This window comes from Poecilia formosa, unplaced genomic scaffold (genome assembly GCF_000485575.1).
Source record: "Poecilia formosa unplaced genomic scaffold, Poecilia_formosa-5.1.2 Scaffold22, whole genome shotgun sequence".
NCBI lineage: Eukaryota > Metazoa > Chordata > Actinopteri > Cyprinodontiformes > Poeciliidae > Poecilia > Poecilia formosa.
In genome coordinates, this window is record NW_006799961.1 from 142,497 (window position 1) to 160,466 (window position 17,970).

Sequence of the window (17,970 nt, forward strand, 5' to 3'; positions counted from 1 at the left end):
GAGGAAGACTTGTTTAGGGCAGAAAAAGACAGGGTGATTTAGCACTGATGAAATGGTGTTACAATGCAGTTTGACCCTTTACCCTGGGGCTTCCCATATTTGTTTTCTATGCCAGTGTCTGGACGCAACCCTGCATGCATAAAAAAATAAAATAAATACAGATATGCTCCAACACTCGTAAACATGCACAACTTCACTCCAGCCACGAATACACTGTAGACTCGCTTTCTTATCTTTGGGAGGTACCTGTGCTGCATTAATGCTAAAGGATTAAAAGTCTCCTGAGCCTGAAGCACCAAACAGAAAAAAAAAACACATATTTCAAAGACTTTGTGCTAGTTACACTGATCAGCCATAACATTATGACCACCAAGCTCAAAACGGCTGCGGAGCATTGATTATTGAATGGAGTACATTTGATTAGTTACATGTCTTTTTTTTTTCAATTGAAGTATGCAATTTTTGAATTGTTTTGCATTCTTAACTACGTTAATTAAATATTTTATTCATGTACATGTTTTTTTTTTGTTTGTTTTTTTACCTTGAGTCATACCTGTTTTTAAAGGTAGAAAAATTATTTATGTTTGTTTCCAGTAAATGTCACTGTTGCTTCACTCAGATCAATACTCTATTTTTTTCTTCTGCTGCATGTTTTCCCCAACATGCCATTTAAATAAAGTAATTTAAATGACAATAAGCTGGGTGATTCTTAGCTAACGTAATGGTTGATTCGGACTTCCTCTGGCTCTCAGAAAAGAGAAAAGCCTCCTGCTCTTTTATGTTCCAGCCTCCTCTGACGCATATGCATGCTGGTTTATGATATGGCTGGCTGATAACAATGGTATGGCTATGATTCATGGCTGCAGCAGCTGTTCTTATCTGGCATCCTCTTCAGGGTTGCATATTTCCCACTAATGCCTTTGTTTCAGTCGGAAATGCCCTTCTGATTCAGCTGCTTTAAAAGTCAAGGCCACTGGAGCTGTAAGATTGCACCATCCACCTTCAGACTTTTTCTGAATCATCAGCGGGGAATTGGGGATGTGCTATAAGTAGTAGTAAAAAAATTTTTTTTTAATGAAAGGAAGGCAGAGGGATGCTGAGCCCTTATCAATACAAGACTGATTTTTATTTCTTTTTTTTTTTTATTATTATTATTCAGCATGTAACCTATTTTGGTACAGTGCGATATTTGCATGCATGCCAAAGAACGTGAGTCAGTTTTACAATTTACAGACGTGATTAATGAAAAACGAACATAACGGGACCATTGGAAAGTGATATATTTTATAAAGTTAAAATCATTTTAAAATGTCATCCTGCAAAATCACATCCCAGGGCAAGTCAAGGGCCAAAGGTTTCCACTCAGTGGTACCGATAGGCACGAACGCGAATGCATTTTCGAGCATGATTCTATCTCTGCAGGTGCACGGTTTTAAACTTCTCACTGGCTCTATCTGCAAAACGCACGAAGCGTATAAAACCTCTGGTTCGTGTTTCTGTCAGAGAGTGCAGACACACGCTTATGTTGCCGCAATGAAGGAGTGAATCCCACCTTCCCTCACTTTATATGTTACATACATGTTTGCCGTGCTGTAATCTGAGCAAATTGTTCAATACCCCTCTATGCTCTTACAGCGCTGCACTGTTGCCAGTGTGCCAGAAGCAGTAGAGAGATAGTGACATCCTACGCCGGAGGCTCTAATTAGACTGCACCGGCGGACTCCAGAGAGTAGGCAGGAAAAACGGGGTGCAGAAAAGGAAGAGGGTCGGGGGCTCGGGGTTGCTAAATAATGTATTTTATCTAAGGTCTAAATGTAAAAGGGATGGAGATTAAGTGTGGAAGGCAGATGGCAAAGAGAGAGAGAAAGAGTCATGGTAAGGGGTAGGCACACCTGCAGAAAGCAGTAATGGCCATGTGTTGTTGCCAGAAGTGACAGCAATGCACCACTTTTAATGATGATGTTAGATCTTTACACCAGCATGTGTCATCTGAACATCTTTTTTTTTTTCTAAAGAGAATTTGTAGCAACCACAGGGGGAGAAAAAAAAATCAAAATTAATGAGCTTTTACTGGTATCCAAGGCATCATGAAAGAACATTTAATCAGACACATGCCTGCAAAATAAAACGTCAGACTGCAAATACGTGTATGTATGTGGGTTGTGTGTGTGTTTTTTTTTTTTTTTTGTTAGCACCATGTCCCCCTCTTGTTATTTCTGCTTAGACAGATATCCAAGTACACCTGGCAGCTCTTGGGAGTGTCAAAGATTATTTCCACCATGCAACATGTTTGTCGTGTCTATTTTTTTCCAACATGTCTGTCTGAACTTTCTGACACTTTGTTCATATTTTATGAAGACAAGGATCACTCTGACTGTAAGGAGCAGCATGCTGTGTTCTGGGCACCTTTTAGCTGGGCACAGAGAGAACATTATCTTCTTCAGTCAGCGACTGAGTCTTCGCCATTATTGGCTATTGCTATTAAGGAAGCAGCCGTTCTTTTTTTTTTTTTCTTTTTTTTTTTTTTTCTTACGAGACCAAATAATTCGGACTTATAAATTTTGATTACATCTTTCTTTTTTCTGTGTTTTGCCATCTGGCTTTGGATTTTTTTTCTTCACTCGGTTTATCAAAGGAGTAGCTGAAAAAACAAAAACATTCAATTCCTTTCATTTGTGTTTACCTTTCAGCTTATTTATCAGATAATTATGCTGTTTCGTCAATGTTTCAGTCAGTGGCGCAGCGTCATCTATCAGACAGTTAATGACTTTGACCATTCAGCAGATGTTTCAAGATTTGACATCATTAAATTGATTAAGATACAGGTGTAAACATCAAAATGGGATTCTATTAATACATTATGTATAATAAACACATTTCTTAACATCTGCTGTGTGTACATGGCCGAGTCTTCTTAACACCCTGGTCACGACACACAGTTAAAAGCCTCTATATATTTCACTAGAATTTGATGTAATAGACCAATAAAAGGAATGCATTTGTATTAAGCTCTCTCTACATTTATATAGCTAACTTAAATCCACTTCAAATGACCAAGATAGTACTCCTTAGTTACTGTATAAATATTATATACTTGGTTTGTTATTTTAGATGGTTTTCAGCTATGGTGTACTTTTTCCATTTTCAGATATGTAGAGAATTAATGTGTGAAATATTGTTTTACAACCTAATCTTGCTTTATAAGTCCCCACTTTATGCTTGTGGTGTGTTCATAATGTTGTTTGTTTTTTCACTTACATCCTCCAACAAACCTTTGCTGTGAAAGAAAAGTTATATTTATATTGTGGCATCAAAGTAAATAGGGCTTAACCAATCTTCCCTGTACACCTCACTATTATTGTCTATTTTGTTTTGATCTATCTATCACAAAAAATCTCAATGAAATGTTTCAAAATTTGTGGTTGCAGCATCACAAAATATGAAAAACTTGATTGAATTTGCAAGGCACTGTACGTACAAGTGTTGGAGTATAAGTATGCCTGACACACAAGTGTGCAGATGTGAGAATAGAGAAGCTTACTTTGACCATTTTTGGCTCGATGAAAGCTTATTGACCCTTTTATATGAGACCCCGGGGGAAGCATTTAGCTTGTTTTTGCACTCCGATACATTTCACTTGTCATGTTGTCAAAGCCAGGTTGTCACTGCGAAGTCCATTATCCTGGCCGATCTGTAGCGCGTGTCTTTGGGCGTTTTAAAAGTGTCACATTTCTCTGTCATAGCTGTCCACTCATTAACCCGGAGTGATGGTGAGGGCTGTACACAGCAGAACAAAGCCGAGCTATGATGCCGTTCGATCTCGGCCTGATGAATAAATAACTGGCATTGATGTCGAGGCAGTCAGGGAGCATAGGAGAAATACTGTGAAATGATAAGGTGTGTTAAGTAGGTGTTTTAATTAGAAGGTTGTAGAAGATTGAAACAAAAGCTTTTTTTTGATGATTCTCCTCCAATGTGCTATATTTATTTTCCCTTTTTGCAACAGTATTGTTCCATTTTCCCAGTTAATCTGTTTTTGTCCAATCTCCTCTCTTGTGTCGCTCCAGATCTATCTGCGTTTTCTGGACTATGAGATGGCAAACTCCAATGAATGCAAACGCAACTTTGTAGCAGTGTATGACGGAGGAAGGTAGGACTCTCAAATAAAATCAGTGGTATGAAGTGTTTGCCCCTTTCCTGATTTCCTTTATTTTATTGTTTGCATATTTACCACTCCTTTTCCATAAATCTAACTAATTGAAATATTAGTCAGAGACAACACGAGCAAACACCAAATGCAGTTGTTTTAAAACGTCACATCATCATACTGTGAATAATAACTCTCAATGGAAAAGAAATGTCAAGAAACATAAAAGTTCCTCTTGTTTCACTGTATGTTTTGTCTAATAATCCAACTGTAATTGCTGAGGACAGCCATCTATTTTCCAGAAACAAAAACAGTATTAAAAAGTTTGACTGTGACACTGTAGTTAGTTCCCTCAAGACCAAACCAGAAGTAATTTAATCCAGAAATGTGCTATCTTGATAGGATGCTGATGAACAGCATTACAGTATTTTTATTTTATTTTATTTACAGTAAGTTTGTTTTTTGTTTTTTTCAGGATTTCTGTGCTATTGCAGAGAACTAGTTTGGTGTCTAACAATAACCCATCTAAAGAAAATAGTCAACAAGTCATTTGTGTTTGCCAGCAGCCATAAAATGAGGAGGATGATGATTTGATCAGCTGTGAGGAAGATAATTATCCATGTGTGTGGTTGCATTAGATCAAAGCTGGCCCACGTCCCAAAAGGCTCTTTCTATTGCACACATTGTAAGTGTAAACGCCGGAAATGACACAAGAAGCGTTACGAACAAAATGAAGTCAGCAGGGAGGGTTATTTAGAGGTGCAGTGGTTATGTCCCTTTTGCAATAGAATGCATCTTCTAATATCCTTCTGTGTTTGTTTAAGCTCTGTGGAAGACCTGAAGAGCAAGTTCTGCTCCACGGTGGCCAACGACATCATGCTGGTGTCCACGCTGGGAGTCATCCGGATGTGGGCGGACGAGCTCAGCCGCAAGAGCCGCTTCCGCATCCTTTTCACAACCTACCAAGAACGTAAGGCAAATTTCACGAAAAGCACACTTGCGTCCATGTGACTTTGCTCATGGTGTGTGTATATCAAAGTAAAAGGTTTTGGAAGCTGACGTATAGAATGGAAAGGCAGAAGTGGTCATGTTCAGGGTTTCATTAGAAAAACGGGGAATTTCGTAAAAGCAAAACAGGCAGTTCAAAGAATGTATGTCTGCATAATTTCTGAACATAGTAAAAGGTGCAAAAAGTCAGCTGAACTTGTCTGATTCAACAAATTGTGGTAGAAGAGAGTTATTGAAATAAGCAAATATCACTTTTTCCACATAAAAGGATCAAACCATGTAGATATTTTTACTTTTCCACATGAATTGTTACAGCAGGTCACGTGCTTTTCCTAAGGCTGGGCAACACAACTCGCTGTAGAAATACTTGTGGTGTGTTGCGTGAGTCCCCATATAAGACCTTTTTCGCCGTTCAGAGCCATGATGGGCTGTTGCCGGGGCAACGATTCAGTCCAAGTCACTCGGGCAGTCCTCAGCCAGACCTCGCATTTAGAGCAGCATCGACCACAGCTGAGCAGTTCCACAACAACTCTGCCAACGCTGAATGCATAGATGGATTCGATCTCTGCAGAGCAAAGTGGTAGAGCAAATAATTTAGTCAACTTTACTACAGACTGTTTCTTTTTGCAAACAATTAAAGTTCACTCAAAAAAACGTATACGCTGAAAAAGGTATCAGGTCGATTAAGTGCGTATGACAATCTTTTGAGTTGTGTTGTATCTTGCATTGTGTCTTGCAGTAGCTTTAGTCAATTTCATTATCAAATTTAAGAAATATGCCAAAAAGAAATGTAAGAAAAAAAAAAAAAACAAGCAAGGCTGCTAAGAATGTTGACAAAAGTTGACGAAGAGTGATGACACAATATCTACTCACGACAAAAGTAGTGATGGAAAGCCTCCAGCTCAAGTTTGATGCCATCTTAAATACAGTGAGAAGGAGGAAGTCAGGAGAAGTATTTGCTTTTTGACTGGATTTAAAAATAAAAACAGTCACAGTTGAAGCTGATGTTTGTGCAGTTATGTTTACTGGAGAGATTAAATTTATGTTTTTCCCTGACAGTGGACACATTTAGAAAAAAAAAAAGACACTACAAACTTAAGCATGCTCCTCCCTGACTTTGTGCTCACAAACATCAGCTCTGATGGTGATGGTAATCTGGCTGTTTTTGCCCCTCGAACCGTTTGTCTCGGTTATCCTATGAACTGTGTTAAGTCCTTTTCTCAGATTTCCCCCTTAAAAACATTCTTGCATAGAAGATGATCTCCATAGCAAATCTTTTCTCTGTTTTTTTTTTTCTTTGTTACCAAAACATGTTCACACATCCAGTTGATATATTCGCTTTTAAAATATATTTTTTTTAAGTTACAAAACATTCCATGCAGTAATTAATGTGATGGATTTTAATACAGGGCAATTACAAAAATTCTGCCATCACTCATGTCTGGTAGTAATCTCCTGTTTCAGTGGGTGTGACTCACATCACTCTTTTTTTTTCCAGAGAGGTCTGTTTAAAATAATGTATCTGGTTTTGAACAACAATGAAAATGCAGACTATAATTTTTCCTTGTTTCACACATTCAAGATTTTAGGCTTTCTGGCTCCCTAATGATAGTATATGCATTTAAGAGCAACCTCTTTTGATCTATAGTGTTGTTTGCTGTGATAAGAAGAAAAACAAAACAGCAAATCACTAATGATTGGACAATCTCCAAATAAGTCCACCTACTGCAACCGAGAGGTTGAAGGGGATGCATTTGCAGCTCACAGCGCAGCCTATCCTGATGTTAAATCATATTTGTTTGTTTGTTCCCAGTGGAACCAACAGCTTTTAGAGAGCTGTTTACACCTGCCAAATTCCAGTGAGATGTATTTGTGTGCAGAGTGTTCATGAATGCAAATATCTTCCTTCATTCAAACTGACCTCCCTTTGCTGTCCGCTCACACATTCAGTCCTGCTTTGCAGTGCACAATCACAAATGTGAGCCATAAGACAGCGAACCCCTTCATCCAAGAAGCAATTATGTCTTAGGTGATAAATGTGCCTGTGTGACATCTCAGCCGTCAGCATTGTTTCACCTCATCTGCAACACGTCTCTGGGGTTGCAGATGGAAATTTGCTCTGGCTTCACTGCACACATCACTTCTTTTTTTATTATTATTATTATTATTCTTGGAAAGCTTCTTTATTGTCTTAGTGGTGGGATCTTTGCGTGGTTTTGGTCAGATTATGCCGTGTGTGTACACCTGTTATCCCGGCTTCTGTTGCAATCAGGAAGCCACTGCAGGTTGGACTGGAGCATTTCACTGGATCTCAGATGAATCAAGATTAATGACAAAAGGGATGGATGATTCGTAGGAGGCAAATTGAGCATTGAAGCTGCAGCGATAGGTGAACATTTCTTATTTTTGTGAAGAAAGCATAATTTTTCCATCCATTGTAAGAGGTGAGCAAAAACTCAGGGAAAAGTGATCACGGCTACAACAGCACGGTGCTCCACGTAGACCAAAGAATAGGAAATTGAAAAAATTCATTCTATTAGAGTCTGCTTCAAACTCAGTTTGTGCACTCAAAAGGCAAAAACGACAATAAATGTTAAGCAAATTTTTCACAGACTTCGGACTTTGAGCAAACAACTTGAATAACATTTTTGTTCCAATGCCACTCTATGAATTTTGGCAGCTTTCACGCCCAGTCTCTGCTCAACAAGTTGTACATGGATGAGTCTTTTGCTTAATGATTAGTGGAACACATTCAGTTGCATTCAACTGCATTTTATTTATTTTTTTTACTTTAAAAATGTTTGCATATTAGAATCAGAAAAATACATCCATCCATCCAAAGTATATGTATTTAGTTATAACACCTACACAGCGTCCTCCAATGTTGTCTTTCCTTGCAAAGATGTATGAGGGTGCTTTGCCACATATGGTGGCATCCGTTGTTTTAATATCAGACCCACCTGTAATTTTAGTTGCTGAAACCTTCAGTCTTGGTCTCTTCTTGTTCAAGTGTACAGTTCCAGTTACGGTCTTGATGGTGACATTGAATCTCCAACTCTGAGTTGTTGTTACTTTACCTTACCATTCAGTTTTGGTTCTGTTCTCATCCCAACTTGTTTATCACAGTTTTAGTTGTTTTACACTTAATTCCTTGCTCTGACTGTGGACTTGGACAAATGTGGTGACAAATGCTTTTTTTTGTTTTGTTTTTGTTTTTTGTCAGTGTAAGATTATGCAACTGCAACAAAAGCTAAATGTATTTTAAGGAGTTTCAAACATCGCTATAAAGGATGCCAATAACGACGAAGGGCGCTTCATTCACATCGCATAGAAACACCAATGCCAGGCCCTTGTAATCCAAAGAGCAAGCAATTAAATGGAGATTGGCATTCACTTTTTTCAGTTAAACTATTCTCAACGAGCCTGTTTTCTGCTTTGCAGCAAAAGACCCTTTTCAGCTCTGCAGACACCCAAAGACTTCTTCCAGACACTCATTTAGGAGTTTATTTATATCTCTCCACTAGTGGCTGTGAACATTTATTTGTGGGCAAAAGGGCACAGTTATAACAAAATGTCCTGAAATTAATTTCACTGAAGATAAGAGCAGACTGCGGTCTTTATGTCTGGTCTCACCTCGAGGAGAATAGAAGAAACCAGAGGTGGCGAAACGAGATGACGTGGGCTCCCTCTAGGGGCTGATAACTGGAACAAACTGTCAGAGGTTTGGCACATAATGTAGGACGTTGCACTCGCTGACAACCAGATCGACACGCATACGGAGAATTTTTGAATGAAAATTAGAGCGTTCGGATACACAGAGAGAGGATAGTTTGATTCAGGGCGTTACGACGAAGGTCCAGGCGGGACGCGTAGGAGAATGAGAAAGAGATAAGTCGCTCTTTATTTTTTCTGTGTGTGTTATTACTCAATCGGGATGAGAACTGAAATAACAACAGCCATACATCACAGTGGTAACACTGTCTCAAGAGTCCCCAGCTCTGCCACACTTCTGCCAAGCTCCTTCAGTGCCAGTGACAGTGTTATGTGAGAGGGAGGAAGAAAGAAAGAGATAAGGAGAGACAACATGAGACGGGCAGGAGACGGGGAAGGACACTTCCTCTGTAACAAACGACTAATGACCAAAGAGAGCCATTCATTATCCCTGCGTGTCAGGAGTTACTTGTGGGACAGTCGCTATTTAAAGACATCTTAAAACATGCCTCACATACAAATAAATGCCAGTAAGATGTGCCGTGCATATTAAGCAGAGTGGAGATTCTATTTTGGGGCCATCCAAAAGTCATGATAGAAATCCTACATTTTTAGCACCGTATCAATTACTAAAATTATTGCTGTCATTGCTACAGCGCGTTTTACAAATAGGACAACACTTCTATGAAATCTCACAATGTGGGAGGACACATTCATAGAGATATCTTTGAACATTTTGCTTTCTGCAGTTTCCATAGAGCCTTTAAAATCCTGGTTTCTATCAACTCTTCTCTTCTCTACGTTCAGCTGGCCCGCTTTCTGTTTACTGGTAGAGGCCACCAGATTGTATTTAAAGTATCCTGATATTTTAGAATCTCTAATCCATGCCCTCTAACAAGGTTTTAATTTGGAAGAGAAACCGGCCCACAGCATCACAGATCCTCCACTCTACGTAATGGTAAACACGAAGTGCTTTCCAACACATCCATCTTTTGTTTCATACCAGAATCACCTGCGTTGTTTGTTTTTTTGTTTGTTTGTTTTATTTTGTTTTTTTTGTTTGTTTGTTTTTGTCTGTTTGTTTTTTTTTCACTGAAAAGTTTGTTGTTGCTCTTGTCAGATCAAATTGCATAGTTTCAGTTAAAATCTTGGTAGAGGTTAGAAGATTTCATCTATTTAGATTTGTGACTATAGGACAAACAAAATGCTTTTTTTTCTGGCATAATTTCCTTTCAACCATTTGGCAATCAGATATCATCTGTTGTCGTGGAAACCTAGTGACTCCACAAAAACTCGTTTTGTCGCAGTTTCTAGGAGAAGGCTCTAGAGATTTACCTCCCTTACCATCCCGCTCATTTTACATGGTGGCAAGATGAATATATTACACAGACTAAAAGCCAGGGGCTAAAAGTAATGTATGTTTGTGCCAGGTCTTATTTGGAAACAGCAAATAAGGAACTATTACATCCAATAACACTTAAAATGTAAAGTATAAACAAAAAATTCTTCCGTTCCATTAGTTTTATTGGGTTTGTTTGGTTGTACTATCAATTGTGCCACGGATGATTTATTATCACAATATAATGACTTTTTAACAAGACTTTTTTTTCCCCCTTACTCAATAAATGTACTCAAATTAAAGGCTTACAATGTGACATTATGCTACTGCAATAAATATTAATTCAATTTAAGGCTACTTTTTGCAACTTTACTAGTGGTAGAAATAAATATGGTCAGAACTGTATGCCAACATAAAGCAAGCAGCTGACAAGAGCTTTGGCTGCTCTGGTGAACAAAGTCCTTGATGAATAAGCAGCGTGGGACATAATTAAACTCTAGATACTGGTGAAAACTTCACCCATTAACAAATGATGTCTGGTTTATCAAAAAAAAAAAAAAACATGCTATAAATTATCTCAACCTTTTCAGGATGTTACATTGACTTCCTCCTTTATTTATGGACTAAATGAAGAATAAACAAACTGCTGTATGTCTAAACATGTAACGTAATTATGGATCATTTGCGTGCTTGATTCATTAAGTACTGGCCTTTTTTTATTTTCTCCAGAATTACCAGGTAAGAGCTTTGAACTGACCATTCATCTGGCTTGTGCATTAGCATGATTGGTTGTGGAGAACAAGGGCACCTTGGCTTTTAATTCTGAACCTCCACATTCATACAACAATGGCGTTAGCAACAGTTCCGTATCGATTTCATGTCTTTTTCCTGCTGACTGATGGCTTTGCTACAAACAGTCATCACAGGACGGCGAAGATATCAAAAGCTCCAGCTTAAACATGCCTGGTCAGAAGAGTCGTTGCTATAGTAGACCGCATGCTCCGTAATAATATTCAATGATTCTTGATGAAAGTTGCGGGAAGGGCGGGGAAATAATCACCAGGAATGGTTTTATTCAGGTTTGGAGGATTTTTGAAAAGTCACATAATTCATACGAGCATAATGTGGATATGTTCTGGGAAATTAATTTGTATCCTCAAGTTGTCACCCAAGATGTTTTTTGAAGAGGAGGGCAATGATGAAAATTCATGAAGAACAGATGTGTGCAGAGGGAACTGATCTGATCTGAGTAATTCTGATCCAATTTTTTTTTTTTCCTCAAAAACCTGGCACACTACAGCTTCTCCCCATCTGTAACTTCAAATGCAACTTTGTGCTCTAGCAAATATTATTTCTTAGACTTACTCTTGTAAAATGTGAACATATGTCTCATCCGATTTAAAGGGACAGGTCAAATGTTAATGTTTCATTAATAAATTATTGGATTTTAGTGTTTGGTAACTCTGCTTTTTTTTTTTTTTTTTTTTCCTCCCCCTCCTGTGCAGCTCCATGTGATGCTGATGCCTTCTTTTGTCACAGTAACATGTGCATAAACTACACTCTGGTGTGCAACGGCATTCAGAACTGTGTCTACCCCTGGGATGAGAATCAATGCAAAGGTGAGATGCAGATGTGTAAGATGTGTTTTCAGAGGTTCCTGCAACAGACCAGCACACAGTAACATTGCAAACATTTTTACATTTTGTCACAAGACAAAGCAACATCTTTATTGTATTTTCTTGGCATTTTATGTCATGCCAAGAACAGCTGTGGGCGGTAACTAGTTACACTTTCTTAGTTACATTTACTTAAGTAATTTTTTGCCAAAATAAAAAAAAAAATACTTTTAGGAGTAATTTTCCTCTGCTTAGCTTTTACTTTTACTTGAGACAAATTTCTTTATACCCTACCTACTCCGAGTCACTTCAGAAACTGTGGAAAAAAAACATGTTTTAACCCAAAATCACACAAACTTTCAGTAGATGTTAGGAAAATTTATTGCTTGTACACCTGCTTCTTTGTTTGGCCTGTACTTTTTTTTTTTTTTTTTACTCTTAATTGAGTCATATTTGGTTGGCTACTTTTTACTTTTTACATAAGTAAAAATATGTTGAAGTAGTGCTGCTCTGAAGTACAAAATACGAAAAAATTAACAAGGCAAGATTCTTGCAAGGTATTTTATGTGCATTTATGCAGCATATTTTTCATGTCATTTATTATTATTTTTATTTATTTATTTATTTATTTATTTATTTATTTATTTATTTATTTATTTAGCTTATTTATGCCAATATCTGTTCTGCTACTTTTTCAGTAGTGAAACAAAGTTCCTAGTTGTCATCATGCACTGCCTATTTAAAAATCCAGATCAAACCGGATAGCGGTGTTCAATAGTTGTTTGTTCTGTCTTGGCACCAGTTTTTAACAAGAGACGTCTGTTTTATGTGACAAGGCCAAAAGAACGGGTTCACTTGACGAAGTGGATGAACACAGAGGTCTTGACCCTGGCAATTAAATTAACACTGTTTCAGTAAATCACACAATGCAATTACCTAGCTTTTGGAGCGGGTAGCCTTTGATTGCTAAAGCATTTAGCTTGAGGAAAAGCTTAGAAATTGTTGAGACAGTTGCAGAGCAAGAAACGGCTTTTACGGAAGCTTGCTTGAATACCATTATTTTTAATCTGCTTTAAGATATTTTGAATCAATTTGGAACATTTTGAAAAACAACCAACTTTTACAATGTTGGCCGTGGCTGTTCTTGCTTGAATGGCCTCTTTTTCTTTTTTTTTCTGGACCCCAGCAACCATCTGAGGTCTCCCAAATGGCAGGAAAGCTTGTGTTTTTAAAAATATATAAAGACTTAGGAAAATTGATCTGTGATCTCTGTAGAGTGTAGAATATCCCGGTTCTGGTTTTAAGAAAATCAAATGCAGTGAGGGTTCCTTTTAAATCAGTGAAATTGCCCTTTAATTGCATGCTCACTAAGAAGTTATAAGCCATAAATAGCAACTTTTTTCCAGCAACAGTATGGCATCATATTTTCCTAGTATTTACACCGGGGGCATTCTCTATTGACAAAGGCGTACAAATAAGGATGTCAAGTGCTTGGGGTGTTAGGTGATGTGCCTCTTTGCCAATTAAAAAGAATAAACCTAATTATTCATATTAATATGAAAAGTCTGAAATAATGCTGTATTATCAAAGCCTTTTTGTTCACACATATTATGACAGAAGGGAAAAGGTAGACCGATAAGACTTTAAAATGCTGCAGCAAAGTCACTTTAACTCCTCCAATCTTTCAGCCTTCACATCCTTTGCACACATTGTCACCACAGCTTCAATTGTACACTAAGAGTTGTCACTTTTATTTGACACCTATGGTCCTCAGGTTAAAACAGTAGCAATTCAGTATATATGTATATATATATATGCATATATTTTTCTTCATACACAGAAAAGATTAACAGAACCGAGTCTATTTGTACCCGGTGAATAGACTGCATAGCTCTGTGGGATTTTGAGGTTATCGTTTTTCTGCTGTAGTAATGCATTAGGTCCCACAATGTTTTGAATTATTGTGAAAATGTCAAGTTTTATTCCTTTCCCTTTCACTCCCTTTAATGTAATCCGTTACTGTCACTGAAGCTCTGTGCTCTGTGCTACGATTTCATCCAGTTTTTAAATGTCAGTGATTAGAGCACAGATTGGTATTCTGTTTGTTGGAATTAGTTTTTACAGATGCTCATGCTATTAACAAAAACAATGGATGTATTTTTAAAGTGACATTTTTATTCAGTTGCGTGAAGCGTGCAAAAGGAAGTGGCCTCCTCTTTAATAATTACACCATTTTATTTTCCTAATTTCTGCTCTTTATTTGCCTGATCTTTCTGCTTGCTTTCTGTTGGAGAATGTCACAACATTTTTTCAATCAATAATTTGCACACATTGAGCACAACACATATCACTTTAAAGGCAGAACAAATAACATAATAGAGGAAAAATAATTAAGCTACCGAAGGCAAAGAATGGAAAAAGAGAGGCACCAGATATGTGTAGTTAGCAGAGCTGATGTTGGTTCGAAGCACTGAAAAAATACGATGATGAAGAATAGATGGTAATGGTAAACAGGAATAAATCAAGATCAGAGTGGTAAAGAAAACAAATGAAAATAGTCTACAATTAGGAGTTTAACTTTTTTTATTTACTCCTTCACTTCCAAATCTTTAACAAACACTCAATTGCAGAATTTATGAGTCATGCTTAAAAGTCAGGATTGTTACAGGTACCAACTAACCTACATTAACTTTACCATGTTCACTAAAAAAAGAGGCATTAATGCTTGATGATGGGTGCAAAGAAAACGAGGTGCAACTTCTTTTTAGAACATATTAGCTTATATTAATGAGGGTAAATATTCAATCCCATTTGGTATTTTTGAGTCTGTGTGACTTAATGAAATGCCACGTATACCTACCTGAAGTGAACATTGGTAAAGTGTGACCAGATAATTAACTGTTTTATTTAATGACCTAACACTCAATGTTTTGTCACTGCTCTTCTATTACTGAGAAAATAATGTTGATATTTATCATGAGATTCTTCCTCTTTCATATAGGTTTTCATGTGTTTCTACCATTGCAGAGAAAACTAATACCAAATTCCTGGACAATCTGAATTCCACAAACGGGGCCATAATTGGTGTGACTTGCTGCATCGTCTTCATCCTCCTCATTGTCTCAGTAATTGTTCAGATAAAGCAGCCGCGTAAGAAGTATATCTTGCGACGAGAAGACTTCGACCCCACCATGTTTCAGGAGGTCTTCGAGCCCCCTCACTACGAGCTGTGTACTTTACGGAGCGCTGCCACGCCCACAGCAGCCTCTGCAGATTTGGTTGACTTGGCGGAGGACTTTGAGAACTACCACGCCCTCCGCCAGGCCTCCTCCCGCTGCATCCACGACCACCACTGTGGCTCCCCCTCCTGCCCCGGATCCGCGCACATATCGCAGCTGTCGCTCAGCGGGCGAGGGAGCCGGAGTAACTTAAGTGCCCGTGACTCAGGGGCCGCGGCAGCTCTGCTCGCAGACCTTCCACAGCCGCCCATGTCGGTGCGGCCGCTGCTGCCGGCCACAGGGAACCGCAGGAGCATCTTGGTCATGAAGCACAGCTACTCGCAAGAGGCGGCAGACAACGGGTGCGACCTGGACGATGACCTGGAAGAAGTTCCCACGACGAGCCACCGACTGTCGCGCCACGAAAAGGCAGTACAGCGGTCAGTATCCATAGATTTCTGATGAGGAAGGAACAGCTGCACCATAGTTAACAATGACAAAGTTTGAAATGTGCAACAAATATTCACCTATGTTTTTTTTGTTGTTGTTGTTTTATTTGAGCGTTGTTCTTAGTCTTCCTTTTGTTGTTTATTTTCCATTTTACCATTCACTTTTCAGTTCACCCTCTTTACTCACCTGTTTTCTGCCATCCCAAATTCTAACAAAGGGCTAAAATACAGTGTGTCTCATCTTGCATGCTCATCCTCAAACTTGTAACGCATCCCAGTTAGCTTTCTATAATTGTTCATATGTATTTGACAGCTATATTTAATTCTATCTGTTCTTTGAGATTTGTCGTTTTATTGTCATTGATGCCATTTGTTTTAGTCTCTAATCTGACAATAATCAAAAGGGCTTAAATTGGTGCCTTGTTGAAATTCCATATATTTTTTACAATAATGCAAGTTACAAAATATGCACTTGATTCCAAACTGCGATACGGAAAATATGTTCTCTTGACATTAGCATCTATTTTATTAACAAAAATAAACATGTTGTAATTGCATCTAGACGGCTTGAAAGCTGCAGTGTGTTTACAAAACTGCTGTATGAAGGAATCATAGAGCATTTAAGAAACTTTATATGAACTTTGCATGGACTTTCTATGTACTCACTCCAGGATATTCCTGATTGTGCTGTAATGATTAACTGCAGTCATGCATGCAAGGCTCCTTATGCCCACCAAATGACAAATTAAGTTTATTACATTTACAGTGTGTAGTACATAATGCATTCTAACCTCTATGCAAAATGAGTTTGATATTAAATGAAAGAGACATAACATTTCAGGTTCTGCCTCATTGGCTCTTTGAGCAAACATGAATCAGAGTACAACACAACTAGGGTCTAGGAGACAATCCCAAGGTAAGCACGCTTATCTAACACTCAACACCTTTTTTGTTGTGTAATTGCCATCTGCCCCTGTCAGTATATACTTTTGTCTATTTTTTTTTCCTTTTCTGTGACTTTTGCATGGGCTTTTTGTTATTTTTACCAGTTCAGTTTTGTATGTATATATTTTTATTATTTTTTACTGTTTATCAAGATGGTCTTCCTGCTTGTTGCCATCTTGCTTTTAAAGTGAGTATGTTCATCATTAAAAAGCCTTTTCTCTAATAACCACTTTCACATGCATTACCACGGACTTCTAGACATTTTTCTTGAAACTGATGCCACTTAATATGTTATAACTCTTATTATTTCTCCAAGTAGAATCACAGATCATTCCTTGCCAACTTACACGATCTTCCCAGTTTGCACTCTCCTCATTGGTAGATTGAAGACTTCTGGTATCATAGAGAAGACAAACTCTTATTTTTTTTTCCCTCAAATTAAGAAAAACATTAATCTTTGTATTTTTTTGTTACTATCTTTTATGAGTTTTCAGTGTAACCAAATGCAACAAACTTTTATTATGACCATGAGAATTATCTCTGCCTATGCTAAACAGCTTATTCTATTATTGGCTTGTTTGGTTTAATTTTTTTAGATTGCAACCACAATGAAGTTCGACTACCAAGAGTAGCAATATGACAATTCTGTAATTTAACAGGCAGGTTCTGTAGTGGGTTTGGGTTGTTGAAAAACAAGCACAACAATCTGTCATCTCCTCTCTGTGCTGGTCACCAGCTTGGTCACGCACGACTGTGGGGTGTCGTTCATTCTTTAATCACCATTGGTCAAAAAAAATGATTAAATAAGTCAAAAAATGTAAGCAGTGCGTTCTGAGTTAATCAAATAACTTGTTTATGGATAAGTAAAATAGTGTATACATTCATTTTGAACCAATTTAGAACAAATTACAACTTAATATTTCAGTTTTAGAAAGTCCGAAAAGTTTTCACTGACATTTTTTTTCTTCAGAGCTGTCAGTGGTCCTAGATGGGAAAGTTTAAGTTGGTAAGGAATGACCCGTGGAAAAAGAAAACTGTTCGTATAGTCAGTATAAAGAAACCTAATTTGCCAAGATTGAAGCACAGAAATGAAAACCAAACACAGTTCTAGATTTTTAAGTCTAAGAACAATTTTCCACTTAATTAATAAAGCACACTGAGATCCCCTATGCCGTCAGTTACACCTACATGGGGATCCTCTTATAGAATTGCATGACATATCAGTTCTTATTATGCTTGTGTGTAACATATGCAAATGCTCCATGACATTGTTTGCATGAAGTTGCAAAAACCCCAATGTGACACAAGAAATTGTAAGCACCCAGTAGTAATACGCAGAACTGTTGAGTTATTTTTTTTAATCTGACTGATCCCTAATAGTTTGATTTAGTCAAAACTGTTTGATGACGTAAAACGTGATTGTGCTCTAAAGGGCCGCAGCTTCATGTGAGCATATAATGAAGTCGTTCCAACAATTACTACTCATTGTTTTGTCTCTTAGCGTGAGAAATGTGTTGTCTTAATGTGTCTGTGTCTG

At 37.8% G+C, this 17,970-nt stretch overlaps 1 protein-coding gene across 5 annotated transcripts in view; it reads left to right on the plus strand.

The window, feature by feature from the left end:
* neto1l (neuropilin (NRP) and tolloid (TLL)-like 1, like) overlaps window positions 1-17,970 on the plus strand; it is a 70,212-nt gene that overhangs the window by 46,903 nt on the left and 5,339 nt on the right. For 3 of the 5 annotated variants that reach the window (XM_016669335.1, XM_016669336.1, XM_007547827.2), the window contains 4 exons: window positions 4,068-4,150; window positions 4,972-5,117; window positions 11,711-11,824; window positions 14,849-15,479. In XM_016669335.1, coding sequence (XP_016524821.1) covers window positions 4,068-4,150; window positions 4,972-5,117; window positions 11,711-11,824; window positions 14,849-15,479 — 974 coding nt within the window. Of the gene's footprint in view, window positions 1-4,067; window positions 4,151-4,971; window positions 5,118-11,710; window positions 11,825-14,848; window positions 15,480-16,329; window positions 16,405-17,970 lie in introns of all 5 variants that reach the window. The other 2 variants (XM_016669338.1, XM_007547826.2) reach the window with 1 other exon arrangement.